The sequence below is a fragment of the Diuraphis noxia genome, unplaced genomic scaffold (genome assembly GCF_037042655.1).
Source record: "Diuraphis noxia isolate RWA-SAM2 unplaced genomic scaffold, SU_Dnox_SAM2 contig0004, whole genome shotgun sequence".
NCBI lineage: Eukaryota > Metazoa > Arthropoda > Insecta > Hemiptera > Aphididae > Diuraphis > Diuraphis noxia.
This window is the reverse complement of record NW_028301714.1, coordinates 53,081,167-53,099,761: the sequence shown is the minus strand read 5'-3', so window position 1 is coordinate 53,099,761 and position 18,595 is coordinate 53,081,167. Positions and strand designations below refer to the sequence as shown.

The window sequence follows — 18,595 nt, the reverse complement described above, 5'->3', positions numbered from 1 at the left end:
ATATATATATTACGTATACAATAACAATCCTAAATCTTGATCAACTGTGTGCAATGTCCGTTGTGAACATAAATTGTACTACTATACTTATGTGTCATGTATCAATAGAAATAAAGAAATATCTGAAATATAAACGAGGGTTTAAATATAGTGAGCGTGCTTACATTCTTCAAAGTCTGCTGAATTTCTTATACATTTTTTTTTTTTTAGATTTCGAGCGGATCGATGAATTTATAAATATTTTAATGTTCGTACTTTTTATTTAATATTTTCATGTCTGTCGTCGAGTTTTGAAGCTAAATCAATTTTTCAATCTTCCACTTTAAGGGTTTTTTTTTGCGAATTGGTTCTACATGTTCTGATATTCGTTGAAAATAAAAAATTAAAATTAACATTGCGATTGTACTTGCTGAAAAATAGTAATATAGTATCGTAACATCTACTTTTAAAATAATTTAAATTCACATTTTGTTATTTTGTTTTTAAAAATTAGACACATTAAATTTTCACTAAATATTTCTAAAGTTTTAATAGATAAATTATTGCTCTTTTTTTTACTATTCTTAAATGTTTGAACATGGTACTTTTTTTTAGTTAATTTTTATTTATGATAGGTACCTAGTTAATTTTTGTTTTCTAAGTAAAAAGCTTGGCTTCTCATAAGTTATTCTTACCGCCATTAAAAATATCAACAGAATAAGTTCATGATAATTTTTTTTAGTGTTTGAAATTTGAATTTTGACGACTCATTTTTGCAATTATAACTCTTTAATTTTTGTGACTTCTTTTACGGTCTCACCAATTGCCCATCACTCTCTACTTCACGATAAAAAATTCTTCACTTTTTACATAAAACCAATATTATGTAATTAGAACCAACAATTATTCTTGATTTCTTTTCAAGATCCATTATTATTATCATATTGAAGTTTTTCGGAAATACTGCATTCTTGTTAATTTAAATTTATTCAACTGTTTTTTACTTTTTTTTTTGTTGATAAATTTAGATTTAAGTTATTTTTAACAGCCTTACTAGTTATAATATGCTTTAAACTTTTTTTAATCACTGATTTGTTTTTTTTTTCATTATTATTATTTTTATTGCTTCTTTTTTTTCTTTTGGCTTTATTCATTCGCTTGTTATTCGTTAATGTATATTTACTAGTAACTGTTAAGCTATAATAATTTTTTATTGATAGCTTATACATATATAATACTCTTTAATTTGTCTATTACAATAATTGCTAAGTTTGGTCAAGTAATAGATTAGATAGGAGAAAGTTCTCAGTTCAGGAGGGAAATAACGGGTACTACTAAAAAAACGTGGGCATAAAGACACGAGGGAAAAACGTCCAAAAACCATGTCAATGCAGCACCTTTCTTACGATAAAACATATCATAACCGAATCTCAATTTATTACAAGAAGAAGAGACGAGAAACGGGAATATCCAGTATTTTTTCAAAATCGCATACATGTTACAACACATAATCAGTTATCTTTCTTGTAAATTCTATATTTTTGTAATTAATAAACCAATTTAGGTACATGAAATAAATATAACATTTTTTAACTATAAAAAATAATGTATATTATGAACATTATAAAAACCACACAACCATAGTCGCCGAGGCAAAAACATAATAAAATTACTTAGGTAAGGTTAGATTAGATAGGTACACGTTAAAACTTTTTACTCTGGTATCCAAAAATAATTAATATATTTCACATAGGTAGTTATTTTATATTATTACAAATTTAACTAATAAAAACTAAACGTTAGTGTGAAATGAATTGTAACATTTAAACATCTTGGTCTAAGTATATCACTAAAAAACAATTAATAAATCATTAAAATAAACATTTGCAATGAGATATGATGTCGAAAATAAAAGTTGATATAACCTTACAATATATTATACAATTTGCCTTATTTGACCTCATATTATATAGTTATCTCCACTCATACTTCATATTTATATATAATTTAATTGAAATTGATTGTTTTCGCGAACACACTAATTTATTTGTTTGTGTTCAATTAAAACATTTTTAATCGGGTCATATTACGAGTAATTAATAATTAACATATACATTATGCACATTGCACAGTATATTATACTGAATGCATACCACAAGTCACTATTGTCACTTAACTATTTTAGATTTTAAGTGTAGCGATGATGTACAGTGGCGTGTCCAGGAATTTTTAATGGGGGGGGGAGGGATATTATAGCTAATAATATATTATTAAAATACATTTTGGTACCAAAGGCACAAATAAGGGGATATATCTAACAATGGGGAAGGAGAGGACATAACACCTAACTTACCACCATTACGCATATGTTTACGCGTAAATGTATATTGATTTCGTAATGATGTGTTAAAAAAAAAAAAAACCTCTCTGCAGATAAAAACTAAAAACGCAATAACTTACGACTTTAAAGGCTGTTACTACCTAAGATTTTATCATTTGATACGTAGTTCAATTTAAGTTTTTCTCAAAAGTTTAATTCTATACAAACATTTTTATGAGTGTCTGAAATTTAAATTTTGACGGTATTGGATACTCACGTGTATAATAAAGATTTATTATCAAACAATATATTTTTTAGCTTCTTTGTAAATTGTAATAATGTAAAAAGTAGGTATTATGCGTGGACTCTACTAAATGTAATATTTCACTTTTATATAAATTATCATCTACTATTATAGCGACTCAATACAAATTTTAGCTTATGATTCCATATAATTTGTTCTTTCAGCATATAAAAATATAAAAAATATATCGGCATATTATCACACATTTTTATTAATTTATTATTGTATTAAGATTAGGTAGCTTGTATAAGACAGATTATATAAATAACTATAACTAATAAAATTCATATTTTATAATTTTACGTAAAAAAAATAATGTTATTATCTATCAAATTTAGAAAAGGATGGTACCTACCTATTATAAATACAATATTTACTTAGTAAATTTGTATACTGTTATACATATATCATACATTTATTAGTTTAAAAAACGATAATTTTAGATAATTTCATATAATATTATATTTTAGCAAATATCCTACTAGTTCCTCAATCAGTTTTTTAGTTGTAAGGTTAGTTGATGTTAAGAATGCTCCCTTATCTGACATTTTAGTGGATTTTCGACTTTGAATAAATATATTGGTAAATAACCTGTATATTTTAAATTTATTATTAGGCAATGTTTATGTGTAGCCGTACAGTACTATAGGTTCTTTTAATTTTAACTATTAAAAAAATGTTGACAACTTAATGTTTGGTTAAATTCATCACTCATGGTATATATTAAATTTAATCAATTTAAAATATATTCAGAAACAACAATTTTCGCTTCATTCTTAATACTGTGTTAGTCTTAAATAATGGATCGGTGTTTGGTGACGTGATACCAAAAAGTTCCCATATATATATATATATATATATAAATATACATATACAAATCATAGTATTATACATATCTGTATATAACCTTAGTCTATAATATATATATATATATATATATATATATTATGCTGGACCAACATCTTATAATATCATTCAGCAGAATCGATGGCAAGTATGTACATCTGAGTGAATGTATGCGTGTTCCTACTCTGCATTCCGAACAATAATGTCTGCACATACTTGATATTATGTAATATTTATTTGTATTTATTTATTTATTTATATATAAATCAACGGAATGGGCCCTTATGGAAATTATGAAACACAACACATATTATGTGCATAAAGTAATCAAAAAATATTAAAAAAGTAATTAAAAATAATTTAGAAGTGATGAGCCTCATTGGCTATGTTTATCATTCGCAAGACGGACCTGTTGTAAAAATAATTAGCCACAATAAAAATAATACACTTTAGCAATTACATAAATACATTGGACAGTGGGTATTATTTTCAATCAATTATTAAGTAGTTTTATTTACAAAGTGTTTCTTATTTAATACAATATAGATATAGCCATATAGGTATGTTGTTATTAGGGTATCAAAATACCTACTTATATAGACAAAATAATAATTATTTCAATATTGTTTTGTTAATTTCATTTGCTATATTATTCTATTTTATTTTATTTTATTCTGGCATTTTATTGTTTTATACAAACTTTGAATATTGAATGCATGATTATTTATCATTAATTTTCTCAAATTATGAAAATAATATAAATATATACAGTGCTCAATTTATTGTGTTATTTTTTTAATGATTGAGGTTGAGTCAAGGTGGCCGAGCGGTCTAAGGCGCTGCGTTCAGGTCGCAGTCCACTCTGTGGGCGTGGGTTCAAATCCCACCCTTGACAATTTTTTTCAATTTTATTCAAATTCTTTTTCTAAAGGAAATATTTAAACAAGACTATTATATTATTACCATCGTAAGAATTAAAATTAATTTTCATTGGAGGAGATCTATTTACGTGTCTCTTATTAATATAAATTATATAAATGTATATTATTTATATAATGTATACAATTTATATAAATATCTATTAATAAAATAAATAAATAGGCCGGAATGAGTCTATTAAGACTCATTATTTCGAACAATTCTATCTTTATTAAATATGTCATAAATTGTTATTTCACATTCCGAAGAAAAATATTATTCGGAGTATTTCAATATATAAAAATCAAATTTTGGAGAAGTAGTCAAATAGTAATTATTTATAATTTATAAGCATTTAATGATTAGATTAGCGAAAAAGAGTGGTAAGGGGTACCCCGCAAAAAATTGTCCACTTTTCCGCAAATCTAAACTTTAAATACTTATAAAGAATGAATTACTTCTCCAAAACGTTTATTTTATATATCTAAATTCTCCGAATGACATTCTTCTCAAGAATATGAAATATATGGTGTCGTTTAACTGCTCTTTAAAATCTTAATGTATGTTCTCGGAATATTGTGTTTACTGTTTTTCATCTTTTGACAATACAAATTTGGATGATAATTTTAGGATACCGTGGTACAGCTGCTATACCTTGTTTGTATACCTATACATTGGTTCATGGAAACTGCTTATAAAACTCTAAGTTAACAAAACACTGATAATAATATAATATTGTATTTTGTAATTCGTTTAAAGTATACTATTATGTATTATTATATTCTGTGGTATTACCTATGTAAAATAATATGACACTCATAATTATACGCTTACTTCGAAATTATATTATATTATTATACTTACCTATGCTTGACTTTGTTTTATAATACTATTATGTCTCTGATGTGATTTCAACTAATTAATTGATTGTTGTACCTAATGGAGATTACATGTTTTGGGTATTGATAGGTATTATACCAAACAGTTAATCGTACAAGTGAGTTGTATTAAATTATTATATATTATATCTACAATAGTACAATCTACCATAACACCGTTTAGTGTCAACATATAGAAAAAAATACCCTACCTATAATGATTCATATACAGCCAAAATAATAACAATACATAATACAGTATTTTTTTTATTTCAAAACTATATATTATATTATATAATGTAGTATATTAAAATCATAAAAACAGTTAAAAAAACACAAAATAAAGGTATAAAATTGTATGAGAACAAAAAATGTTTTCAGTAGTAAGTACCTAAACAAATCCAACACTATAATATAATGATATTCAATAGAATAAATAATGTTGAGGTATAGTATCTATCTACTAAGTATTAAGTTACGAACCAAATAACTGGTGCGAATATCTTGTGTTCGATGTTCGGTATAATAATATCATTGAATTGTATTTTTTTTTTTTTCATTTTACACTTCGTACGTGTTTCAGACCATCCGACAGGAGCGTCAAAGACGTGGAGGCCATTACGTCACGACTAAGACGAGTGGATACCCTGAACCGTCTGCCAAACAACGTACTGCAACAGTTGGCGTTTGTAGGCTTCTATGAGGACCTGGAACGTGGCGTTATGCGTAAGTCATATCCATAGACTAAGTACATATAGTCATACCGTTTTTGTATCGTAAATATAACGTAATAATATAGTATAATAGCTGGTAGGTATATACCGACCCATGTTCTGTTCCGGGTCAAGCGCTTCTGCCCTCTGGCTGTTAGGTTCAAAAGTAATAAAATGTCACGTACAATAATACGTACAATAAATATATAAAATATTATGTAATAAACTTTATTATCCACACACAATATATATATATCCTTGTATGCTGTTTTCTTATAATATTGAAACTACACAAATCACGACAGTTCATTAGTTGGTTATATTGTAAACTATAAATTAAAAATACATAGAATATAGAGCATGTTATAAAATATTATCACTATTAGAGCACATAAAAAATATACGACCGTAAAATATACTTTACTTATACAATTAATTTTCTAAAAGTAAAATTACATTTTAAAACTAAAGTTTAATATAAAATAATAATTTTTAATTGTTCATAGATTTATACATAAAATACCAACTAATTGTGTGATCATTAAAATAAAACAAAAATTATGACACGTACTTCATAAAAAAAAACTAAATAATGTTATTGGCTAGAGGCAATACATTTATAATTATCTCTTTAGATCATAATACTTAAAATGTTGATACAATCATTTGGGTATTTTTCATCTGAGAAAATAAAAATGCAAATGCGTAAAAATATTTGCCCGTGTCATTATATACCTATTGTAATACATTATATTCAGCGTTTCAATACATACTGACCACAATTTACTTGAATGACTACGCAATCCACGGAACATTTTAAATTATAACAAAATATTATAATATAATATTTTATTTTATTAATAAAAAAATTAAGTTAAATGTATGTTCATCATGTTACATTGAAACGCAATATGATCATTTGCTCGGGTACGTGGACCGCATAATATATAAAATTTTACCGTCCCACAACAGCTTTGTAGTATGTACGCTGTACGCGTTCAAGTTTAAATATTCAAACAATCCGCCGCCACAGGAATGCGGCACAGGTGCGAACCGTATATGCATTTTTCAAAATCACCCGTTTCATTATACATAAACCCGTGTTATATAATTCCAGGATAGGTATCCTTTGGACCACAGCAGTTGATGCGGCGAAGATGTTCCTTTGAATATAAATACGTAATATCGAATAGATAAATATTGAAAAATTTTCATATTTTATGTAACTATATCATATAGTCTATACATATTTGTGATACGTTTTATATAATATTTATAGTGCCTCAATGGTGTCTTAACTCTTTTTAATAAAAACCCAACAAGAATATATTTTTACTTCGAATATTGACTTTTGTCTAGTATGTCATTGCGTTATATTGCAATAAGATGCGATAATAGTAATAATAAGTATTGATAAAAAAAATTTCGAAATGGTATATGTAATAAAACTAAGCAGCTAGTTGTTAAATAATTGCATACGAATAACCACACCGAGTGGAGACCCGGCCACCTAGGTACTGGTCTGTCAGTCTATATATAAATACTTGAGTATATTCAACAGTTATATAATGATATTACAGACATTTATGTAGCAGCTATATACATTGTATCTGCAAATAAATTTTTTATATTAGTAATGTGATACGCTACACTCATTTTTAACAAAAATAAGGTGCACAATATATAATATTATTTTATACTATAGCTGCTCCTGAGTTTAATGCCTGTGGATTTACCCTTTCTTAAACTCCATGAAACTCAGTGTGCTTCACTAATTTTTAATACAATTATTTGAGTGTTTTTTTTTACCAAATATAAAATTAAGGTCAAAAAGTACATCCAATAATAATGAATATTTCATTTGTCTGTAACTAATAATAAATTGTAACAATATATAAAAAAGTCAACTAAAGTTTAACATTTATGAACTGAAAAGTAAAAAAATAACTATTACTAGATATATATCTTGTGAATTTATTTACAAAAATGTTGAATGAAAATTGGTCAAAAGCTAAATCTCTGCATTAGAGTTATTGGTTTTATGCTTTTAATTTTCATCTAAGATTTATTTTTTAATAATTATGAAGTGACGGCGTTGCTCGTGACAAATTAAATAATATGCCAGTGAATTTATCCTGTCTTGAAGTTTAACTATACTATAAGTAAGCTACAAATAATTTTAACACGGGCATATAGGTTTTGGATAGCTTAACGAATTACGAAAAATATATAACATACAATTAAAGTACAACATTTTTTTTTTTTTTTAAAAATTAGAAAACTAGCTTAAGAGTATTATAGGCTACGTTGATAATAATATCCAATCAAATATTATCTCATGATTATCAAAAAAAAAAAAAAAAATATAGGTTGTGAATTTTGGATTAATTATAATAATTATAAAACAAATTGCTGTTGAAATTATTTTGTAGTTTGAAGTTCCGTTTATGACATTTATAAACTGAAACATATTAAATAAGTGTAGTATTCTATATTTCTTAGTGTAGTTTTATTGTTCAAAGAAAATTGAAATAGATTTTCAGAAAACGTTGATTTTAGCGTTCTACCCGGAGGCAGCATATCTATAGATTCCACCTGGATAGCCGAGAAAGCACTAAAATTATTTGTTCATAAATTCCCATTATAAATAGGTGAAAGGTTTTATTATTGTATTGTACCCTGGAGATGTATATTGTATATTGTATACAAATTGTTTTTGTGTTAGTTGTAATGGTTATATTTGCTTTAAATAGAAATCATACTTTATTAATATGTTGTTATTTATATCAACAGCAAAAAATATATATTTAAATTTCATTTTAGATTTAAGCGGAACGATGAATGTATTGATTTTACAATGTGTGTTTTTTGTATTTAAAAATTATACCGGCACAGTAAATATTAGAAAAACTGCTTCAATTTTAAACATCAAAAACAAGTCAACACCTTGGGGGTCAAAAGAAAAAAAATTCATAATAATTTTCCTAATAATTGAGAGAAATACAAATTATGCAAAACAAGTGTTTGACAAAATAGACTTCCATTTTGTAATAATTAAAAATAAAATTATTGTAGATTATTGAAATGTTCCCAAATTGAATGCGTTAGAGTCACTTATATGTATGGAATAGTTAATATTTTGTATTTTTTTGAGCTCATCATTATAGATAGGTACCTATGCTGAATTTGCTTTAATTTTTAATATTTTTTAAGATAATTATTTCCGATTAACTACATTTTTTCAAATAAAAAGTATAAAAGTTAATTATAAGGTGTTTCTTGTAATTATAATATCATACTGAAGCTGAAAAAATCTAATAAATATTTAAGTAGATTTTTTAAGTTAGAATTTGGATGGAATAAAAATAAAGTTTAGATGAATAAACGAAGAATAGTGATTTTACTTTTTTTTTAAATTTTTTAAATTCAAAAATGTATTTTGTTGTGACATCAAACTTTACATATGTATTCTCTTAGGCATAATCTTGGATAATTCCTTGTGGGAGCTGGATCAAAATAAAATAAAGGGTGTACACTTTTTTCAAACATTATTTTAATGTTTATAACATGATGTACGAATATGTATGCAACAAATACAATATCAACTATTTACTTCCATTAAGTATTAATACATTTATGAAATGTTTTGAATATAGTATTATATATTATAATATAATATGAGTAATGTAACCTATTTGTTTAGTTAAATTTCTAAAATTTATAAAACAGTTGAGAAAAGTCAAAAAATAATGATACATGTAACTACAGAATTGTAATTAGTATATAATGTTGTATATTTATAGAAATGTAAAGTACCATATCAATAAATACTATTCATAAATTTAATGTCAATAAAAAAAATTTGATTTGTAGAAGTATACAGTATCCTATATTATGTAGTTTTCTTTGTATCGATTTTAAATGTGTAACGGAAGATAATATATTAAGCATATATACATTACACTCAAATACACAATATATAATTAGTAAAGTTTGTTTAAAGAGTTTGAAACCCCGAGAAACACTAAAATGCACTCAACTAATTTACTTCAAATACATCCTCAGTGAAAATATAAAAATTAGTAATGTATTGGATCTTCCCAAAAAATAAATATAAATATATAATAGTGTATTTATGAGTCAAGAATATAAATAGTTAATATAGAACAAGATATAGATGAATATTTTGATGTCGAATGAAATGAAATACCTATTTATTTCAAAATTATGTTTTGTAAACTTTTTCTTTCAAAAAGAATATTTTATTATATAACTATAAATATATTCTTTTCGAAGTTTCAAATAGATTAGATTTTATTAATAAAAATAAATACATTGTAACATAAATAATATGCATTAAATATATTCGGTAGTCTGAGTAATTATTTGAAATATTAGTATATACCTTTATACATTTATAATACAGGTTATAGTGTCACTCGGTATAACATACAACAGCTATATAATATTTACCTTCATATTTAGCTAAGCAGTGAATGAAATATCTTAAGAAATTACGTATATGATGATCAGGGCTGTGAATTTAATGCATTTGCATGTTTTTTTTGCTACACTTTATAAAAAAATGGATTCGGTCAAAATTTGTTTTGACTTATTTGTAATTCATATACTAAATTTTATTTTGCATATTTTCGCATATTTCATGGGTTAGGGCATACAAATGCATGTTTTAATAATATTTTTGTTTAAATGCTTTTTTTTTCGTAATATTTACATTTTTTCGGTCAATCTTATAGTAGGTATAAACTATAACTTTTATAGTTTTATCGAAATAATTCTATTTTTACTCGGGTATTTAATGTATAATATTATTGACTACCTATTGTACTATTGAAGTCGAGATTAAATTAATTTGCTGATATCAACTCGACGAAGACCAAGACTAGTTAAGATCAATAACTCATATACTCATATCAAGAAGTAAAAATACTAATATTTAAACTAAAATTAATAAAAAAAACATTTACTAATGAAAAAAATAAAAATAAAAATTTAATTTTTGTAGTTTTTTTAGCATATTTTAAGAATTTTTAGAACATATTTTGTCAGATTTTAGTGCATACATGCATGCATATTTAATAGTTTTTAAGTGCATTAAATTCACAGCCCTGATGATGATTGATGATTAAAGAAATTCAATAATTAAAATATAGTTATGTTTTAAATGATATTAAAATATAAAAATACAGCTTTTACAATTTTTATAGTAGAATTCAGCTGTGATATTTTAATTTAAACAGATTAAAAATTGTAAAATTTAACTGGGTATCTCTAAATTTCATAATTTGTTTTAAGTAACGGGGTAATTTAATATGTATATATTATGACAAAATACCATAGTATATTTTACAATAATCTAAATTTCCCTATAAATTCAAATTAATTAGAATATTTATTTAATATTTAAGTCAAAATATGGTAATCCTCACCGAAGGTCGAAGATTAAAAAGAAAATGGTGCAGAGACCTCCTAAACAACTAAAAACACGACGGTTAAATATAGTTAAAAAAAAGTCAAAATATAATAAATCATTTAAATCATTTTCAATAGTTATAGTGTTTTTAAAATAAAGTTTAAAAAAAAAATTGTTATACAATATTGCATCATAGTGGCTAGTTGTATACCAAAATGTTCAGGTCTAAGCACGGTTCAATGTTTCTAAACAGAAAAAAGTTATTATGATTCGTGAATATTTTACTAAATACATTTATTTTTTTTACACATTTTTTATACAAAATATTGTTATTTTTCATATTTTACTACTTTAAGTTACAAGTTATAAATGAATGCAACTCTTGATTTTTAATCAAACTATAGTTATATAAGATTTTATAATAATAAGTCATATTTTAGTTACAAAAATATAAAGCTCGAGAGATTAACCAAAATTAGTACGTATTGTATAGAAATAAAATGTGTGAATGGCCTTTAAATTGCAAGTGCATTGTGTTTTGTAAAATAAAGGTAATGGAAGTTCCTGGTGAATTTAATGTGACTTCTGGGGTACTAAATTGTGTAGGTACAAATGGGCCATTATGTTTTTCCAGATTTAATATACTTAATAATTATAGGTATTTTATTAGAAAAAGAAAGAAGATAAGATGAAAAAAAAGTATTTTATTATACCACAATACTAGATATCTGCGTATTTTGTAGTATAATACGACTAATTTTACATAACATTTTAGGATGATTTTTAATGGTTGACGTGGGATTTTTTTATTATTATAACCTACTGACTCTCCTATTATAATTATTATTATTATTTTTTTTATTATTGGTTAAGCATATATTACAGATGTGATTCGATTTAACAATAGTATTATAAGTACCTACTGTTATTATGTGATATGTGTATATGTATATACTTCATTGTAAAAAAGCATAGACAAACAAAAAGTATTCAAATATACTACACAAATTTGTATAAATAATCATTTTTTATTTTTATTTTTAAATATTTTTGTGATATAATGCGAACATTTCATCATAGTTTTGTCGTGTTCTTAATGAAGGTGTATAGATTATATAAGGTGTATACAATTTGAACGACTATAATCATGTTTTATCCACATTAATCTGAGACAATGACTCAAAGTTTTAACATTAGTTTTCATTATTTTTTTTTTTTTTTAACAATAATATATATAATCTGTACAATTGGTGCACAATAAGCATATGTGCTAAGAGCTGAAAACCACATGAGTATAGATAAGATATAAGAAGCCACCTACTATAATGGCACTTAACTGGTAGTTGTTTGATTATCTAACTACATTTTCATTATTAACAAATAATTTTAAATGCAGATTTTTAATTTTTATTATATTTATTTATTGGTACTACTATTTAATATTAACATTTTTAAATATTTATCATGATGCATAGTTTTATTGTTTAAGGTATAAAAATCATTTGTAAGAATCTTCACATTACTTCATCGCATTTCCTTTCTTTGGTTCAACTATTGGAACAACTTTCTGGCTCACTTTGCTTCTAAATATAAAACTATTGTCCCCATCATCTCTAATAAAAAAAACTTGGTTGTATAACTTAGACCTACCAAGATCAACCATTATACGCTTTAATCATCTCCGCGTGGGCTACTTACTCCTTCCCGACCATGCTTATAAACTTGGCCTAAACGACTCTCCCCCCTGCAGACTACCTACACTTTTCTGAAAACGTCTGCGACATTTCTCATTTATTATTTGACTGTCCTTCAACTATATGCCAAGCGTATGCCATTATTCAATCATGTTAAGGCTCTAAACATTCCTCCCAATCTCCCTTCATTGCTCAACACCCAACCCAAAATGGTCATTAAAAAAAATTATTAGTTTTTTATTGGAAGCTAGCTTCGTAATTTAGTTTGGCTTATATTTTTTCACATTATATTAATTAAGTATATATTATATACTTTATATATCTCTTATTGTTAAATTATCATTATATATTGTTTTTATTTTTGTTATTGTATAACTATCTATAGATGATTGTTGAGTTATCATAGTTTTGTACTAAAAGCTAATGAAAAAAAAAAGAAAAGAATCTTTACAAAATAAAATAGTAGGTACATACCTATACAATTATTATATGGTAACTAGGTATTCAATAATATCTCTTGTTCTATAATGAACTTTTTTTTAAAGGTGTGTTAGTTTTGAAATTAATGTAATGACGCATAGTTGTGTAATGGAATATGAAAATTTTTTAACGAATTTTAATACGTTTTGGATTAACTTACTATTTTACTTGCCTATACTTACAACACGGATAATAGTACGTTTTGATGATCTAAATATAATTTTTGTGTATGGAAAAAGTTCATTTTAGATTAACTAGTTATTTCAAATAGTGGATTTGACCAGGAAATAGTACGTTTTGATCTATTCAAACGTCGCCAATCGATTATTATTGGTGTTTTTCCACAAGAATCGATACCTTCGCTATTTTGCAATTTGGGAAATTTTGGTGATTTTGGCAATTTTGGCAATAGTGGATTTTTGATTTCAACTCTTCAAATATACATTAAACAAATAAATGTATGATCAGTTTTAATATATTATTATAGTTTTATATTAATTTATGTTATGAGCTTATATAATAAGATAAATTATTGAATCGTTTACTTAAAATCTATCATCTATAGTCTGACGATCATCAAAACATTATTTCTATTTGTTTGGCTGATTTGAATGTTCATTCTATTCTACAATAATGCTTCTTATTATAAACAATGTACACAAATAATGTATACATATTTCGAATATAATGTCAATAGGTACAGATATAAACTGAATTAAAACGTAACATATTATAGATCAATAGGTGTAATGTACTATTTTTGATTCATGTTGAAATAATATAATACCATGATATAATATATTACTAAACGTTATTTATAATGCTTGATTTTCAATATTTTTTAATTTTTACATAGGTTAGAATACTATAAAATATTATGCACTACCTATTAATATATTAATGTATTGTATTGTTGTATTGTGAATTGTTTTGTAGAGCCAAAAACGTGATTAAAATAAGGGTTTCAAGTTTATTTGTACTTTGTAGGGTTGTAACGACCTTTTATGACTGTTGGGATACACAGGTGTGATCTGGAAAGTATTGTTGGAGGATAGGTACAGGCCACAAAAGTTTTTACAGTTCAACAATTTTGTTTGTCTGTAAAAGTAAAAGTTTATATGGTTCAACAAGTTTTTATCTCCTATATCTTTGAAAATATTATATATTTAGGTTACTTATAATATGTTATATTATGACGTTACGTGCCAAAAAAGAAAATGTAAGACAAATTGAAATGCCAATGTAAAAAATTCTTGCGTAATGTTTACAATGTCCTATTGATCAAAACCAAAATTTCCTTAAATATGTTTGAACATTGTAGTCAGGCTATAACATGTGTTATGCTCATACCTAATTTTATATTCAAGCCAAATCGCGGAAAAAAATTACCCAGAAATTAATCTTTGATTGTTAAACTTTTGACATTTTAAACAGTATACTTGAAATAAACGTGATCAAGATGTATAATACTATAATTCCAACTAACCAAATGAGTTGTTATTCGTTTGAGTTTTGGTATAAAAAAAAGAATAAGTTACCACATTCTACGATCGTCATAGATGGATGTTTAATATTAATATTAATGTGCGTCTTCGAAGGCTACAACTTATGTTTCCACTTAATACTCGAAAGGTTTATAATATAACTCTTCATGGTAGCCACAGGGTAAACAATTCTATTGAAGAATGGAACAATCACTTTGCACGTTTAGTTGGTCAAAAACATCCTACAATATGGAAGTTAATTCGAAAAATTAAATAGCTGCAGATCTAGCAAATTTAGCATTAAATGATGTAGATGAGACGTTTAACAAAAAAAAAAAAACTAGGTTTGACTCAATGTATAGAAAGAAGATTGAAAAAATCCAAATGACGAAATAAATGTTGAAGACTTCCTAAAAGCAAACGCTCATAATATCATAAAGCGCTGCAATGACTATTTATACTCATATTACATTTAAATGTACTCGCAATTATTATTATTATAATCCTCGGTATCATAGCTTACTTGGTAATATAATCATATGTATATTATTTATATTTTAATTTTTTTTTTTTAAATAAAAAAACATTGACAGCAATAGCTACAGCAAGTTAAAAGATATGCATGAATAAATGTTTACAACGATATTTACAATGATGAGTTATAAATAAAATGGGATGTACATTTTTTTTTATATATAATGATTGTACAATTTGGAGTGTTTTAAAAAATTCAATAAATCTAAGTTATTTTTAGGATTGGGACCTAGTGCGGAGTCCAGATCGTATGATATCCTGTGCTCAAATCGTTCTTGATTGTACAATAAACAGTCGGTAATTATGTGTTTGGCTGTTAACATAGTTCCACAGGTTTGACAAATGGGAGGCTCCTCTCTTGCCATCAGGAATCCGTGCGTGATTTTGGTGTGTCCAATGCGAAGTCTGTTGAGTAATGTATCTTCTTTTCGGTTAAGCTTTGGATTTACCCATCGATAGGTATCTCTTTTGATTTCATTTAGTTTGGAATTTTGTGTATTCCAAATACTTAACCATTTATTTTTTGTATATTATGCGTTTATGAGATTTTTCGTGTCATTGTAAGATATTTTTATTAAAACGGATTCGCTATCGTTAATGGCTAATGAGGCTTGTTCGTCACAGTTTCGTTTCCTAGTATGCCCGAATGTCCAAGAATCCACATGATGATGATACGTATACCAAAAAGGGAAGCTTTATTGAGAACTTTCTGAATTTTAGAAGCAATGTCCCCGGGGTTAAAATGGTTTAGTAGACTTTTACCGTACTCAGAAAATCACTGAGGATTATGAAGTTAGTATGAGCTTCATGAATTATGATTTCGACTGCCGAGAGGATAGCTAGCTAATACTTTGGCTGTGAATATGGAGCAAATATTGGGTAATTTTCGTAATATATTCTTATTTGGGAAAATTATCGAGAATACGACACCTTCTTAAGACCTCGATCCATCAGTGTACCTATACTTCCTGGAAGTCTTTGTAGTTATCAAGTATGCTTTTAAAGACGTTTTTGAAAATAATGGGAGGAGTTTGATGCTTACAAAGATAGCTAAATTCAATATTAATTGGGTATGAGCAAGCCCACGGAGGTTGAACGTTTTTTTCTTTAGTTATGATTTGCGATAAATAAAGGTTGATATCTTTCGACTCTTCTGTGAAGAGTGATTGTTTATTTTGTGAATGGTGTTATTTGATTTAGCTGATCTTGCTGCGTATTTGTAGATGTAACTCTGTCCTTTTTATTTCAGGAATGGTTTCACCAGCAATATTATAATTACTGTATTATACTAGACTATTCTGAAAGACACTTAGTGCCAGTGTCAGACCACAGTTATTAACGCTGTAAAGATATTTAAGTTGGGATTTGAATGCAGATCTGTACAGTGATGAGCTGTAGTTGAGTTTGGACTGTATTAATGATTTGTAAATCTTAATTAGCGTATTTTTTCCCTCCACCCCATGTAGTGTGAGAAAGAATTTTCAAAATTTTGATTGAGTTACTATAGGATGATTTTAAATGTTTTATATAAGGAGCCCGTGATAATCGTTTGTCGAAAATGACTTCAAGCATTTTTACGGCGTTTTTGTGTACGACTTCAGTACTGTCGATGATTATTATCAGAGCAACAACATTCCTTTTTTTGTGAATAAGGCGCAGTTGAATTTTTCTAGAGAGAAATGAAATCTGGTATTTTTGCCCAGTTCATATTAGCGATATCAAGATTTATTATAGCAATCATTTAATTGTTGTTAAATGTTAGTGATTTCTTCTTTAATTTGGATCAAATTGTCAATCGTGCGTTGGTTTTTTCTAAATCCGTTTTGGTGTAGTGAAAGAAGGACGTTTTTTTCTAATAGCCAGCTAAGTCTATGGTTCATAATTTTTTCAAGAAGCTTACACATTGTATTGAGTAAGGTAATAGGCCTGTAGCATTGATGGTCAGATAATACCTTTGGATAAAATTTTGTTGTAAAGAATTGCCAGTATGTCGAATGCTTTGGTGCCAAAATTGTACTATGCTAATTGTGATTATAAAATGTGTATTTAAATATAAAAATATATAAATAATTATAAAAATTGTATTTAATTTAACACCAACAACTAATAGATGTTTTGTTTAAGATCAATAAAAAAAAAAATAAATAAGTGCCTTAATATTAAATTTGAAATTTGAAGCCCACAGTAATCCAATCTTGAAATATTTTAGATTCTGAGCGGATCGATGAATGTATTGATTTTACCATGATGTGTGTTTTTTTTTTTTTTGTGTCTGTTATCACGGTTTGGGGCAGTAAAAGTGCTTCGATTTTTGACTTCAGTACCTCGTTCGATGAGAAAGTGAATCTAGTTGGTACTTTGGGGGGTCAAAAGTGAAAAATTCTTAATACTTTTCTAAATAATCGAAAAAAACAAACTAAAAATTCAGACATATTCAATAATGTATCACTCTAACAGATTAGTATCCGTTAAGTTGATATTATAGGATAAATAGGTATTGTTCAATATTCAAATTCATAATTTTATTTTAGATGATGAAAAGTAGATTAGGTATATAACAGTAGGTAACGGAAAATTATTATGCCAATCGAAGTGTCAACAACAGAAATCTATGTTTTACTAAATAAATAAAAGTATTAATTTATTTTGAGCATCAACTCCAAGGTTACCTATTAGCTTAAATTAAATTATTTAAATAGTTTCATTCATACATTTGGGTTTATATATTATATCAGATAATATCCATATTTTTTTTATTAACGTTTGCAAAAAATCCAATTTATGAACTAATTATGTACGTATGGTCGTGTGCGTATAGATATCTGAGCTCTACAGTTGAATAATTTATTTGGGTGTTTAATGTTCTAACACTGGAATGAAATATTTAAACAAAGGTTTGGGTTTAATAATCATTGTCCATAATTATTATTTGGGTTAATATGGGTAAAATCTAAGAAAAATTTAAAGTTTTATCAGACTTAACCATATACCATCATAGTTTATTGTGTGCG

At 26.0% G+C, this 18,595-nt stretch overlaps 1 protein-coding gene and 1 non-coding gene across 3 annotated transcripts in view; both read left to right on the top strand.

Annotated features, from left to right (window-relative positions):
- Positions 1-18,595, top strand: part of Epac (Exchange protein directly activated by cAMP) — a 243,540-nt gene that overhangs the window by 46,905 nt on the left and 178,040 nt on the right. For both annotated transcript variants that reach the window (XM_089225496.1, XM_089225495.1), the window contains exon 2: positions 5,829-5,971. In XM_089225496.1, the coding sequence (XP_089081622.1) occupies positions 5,829-5,971 (143 nt within the window). The remainder of the gene's footprint in view (positions 1-5,828; positions 5,972-18,595) is intronic.
- Positions 4,262-4,344, top strand: TRNAL-CAG (transfer RNA leucine (anticodon CAG)). The gene has a single exon. It is a non-coding gene; the product is annotated as a tRNA-Leu (tRNA).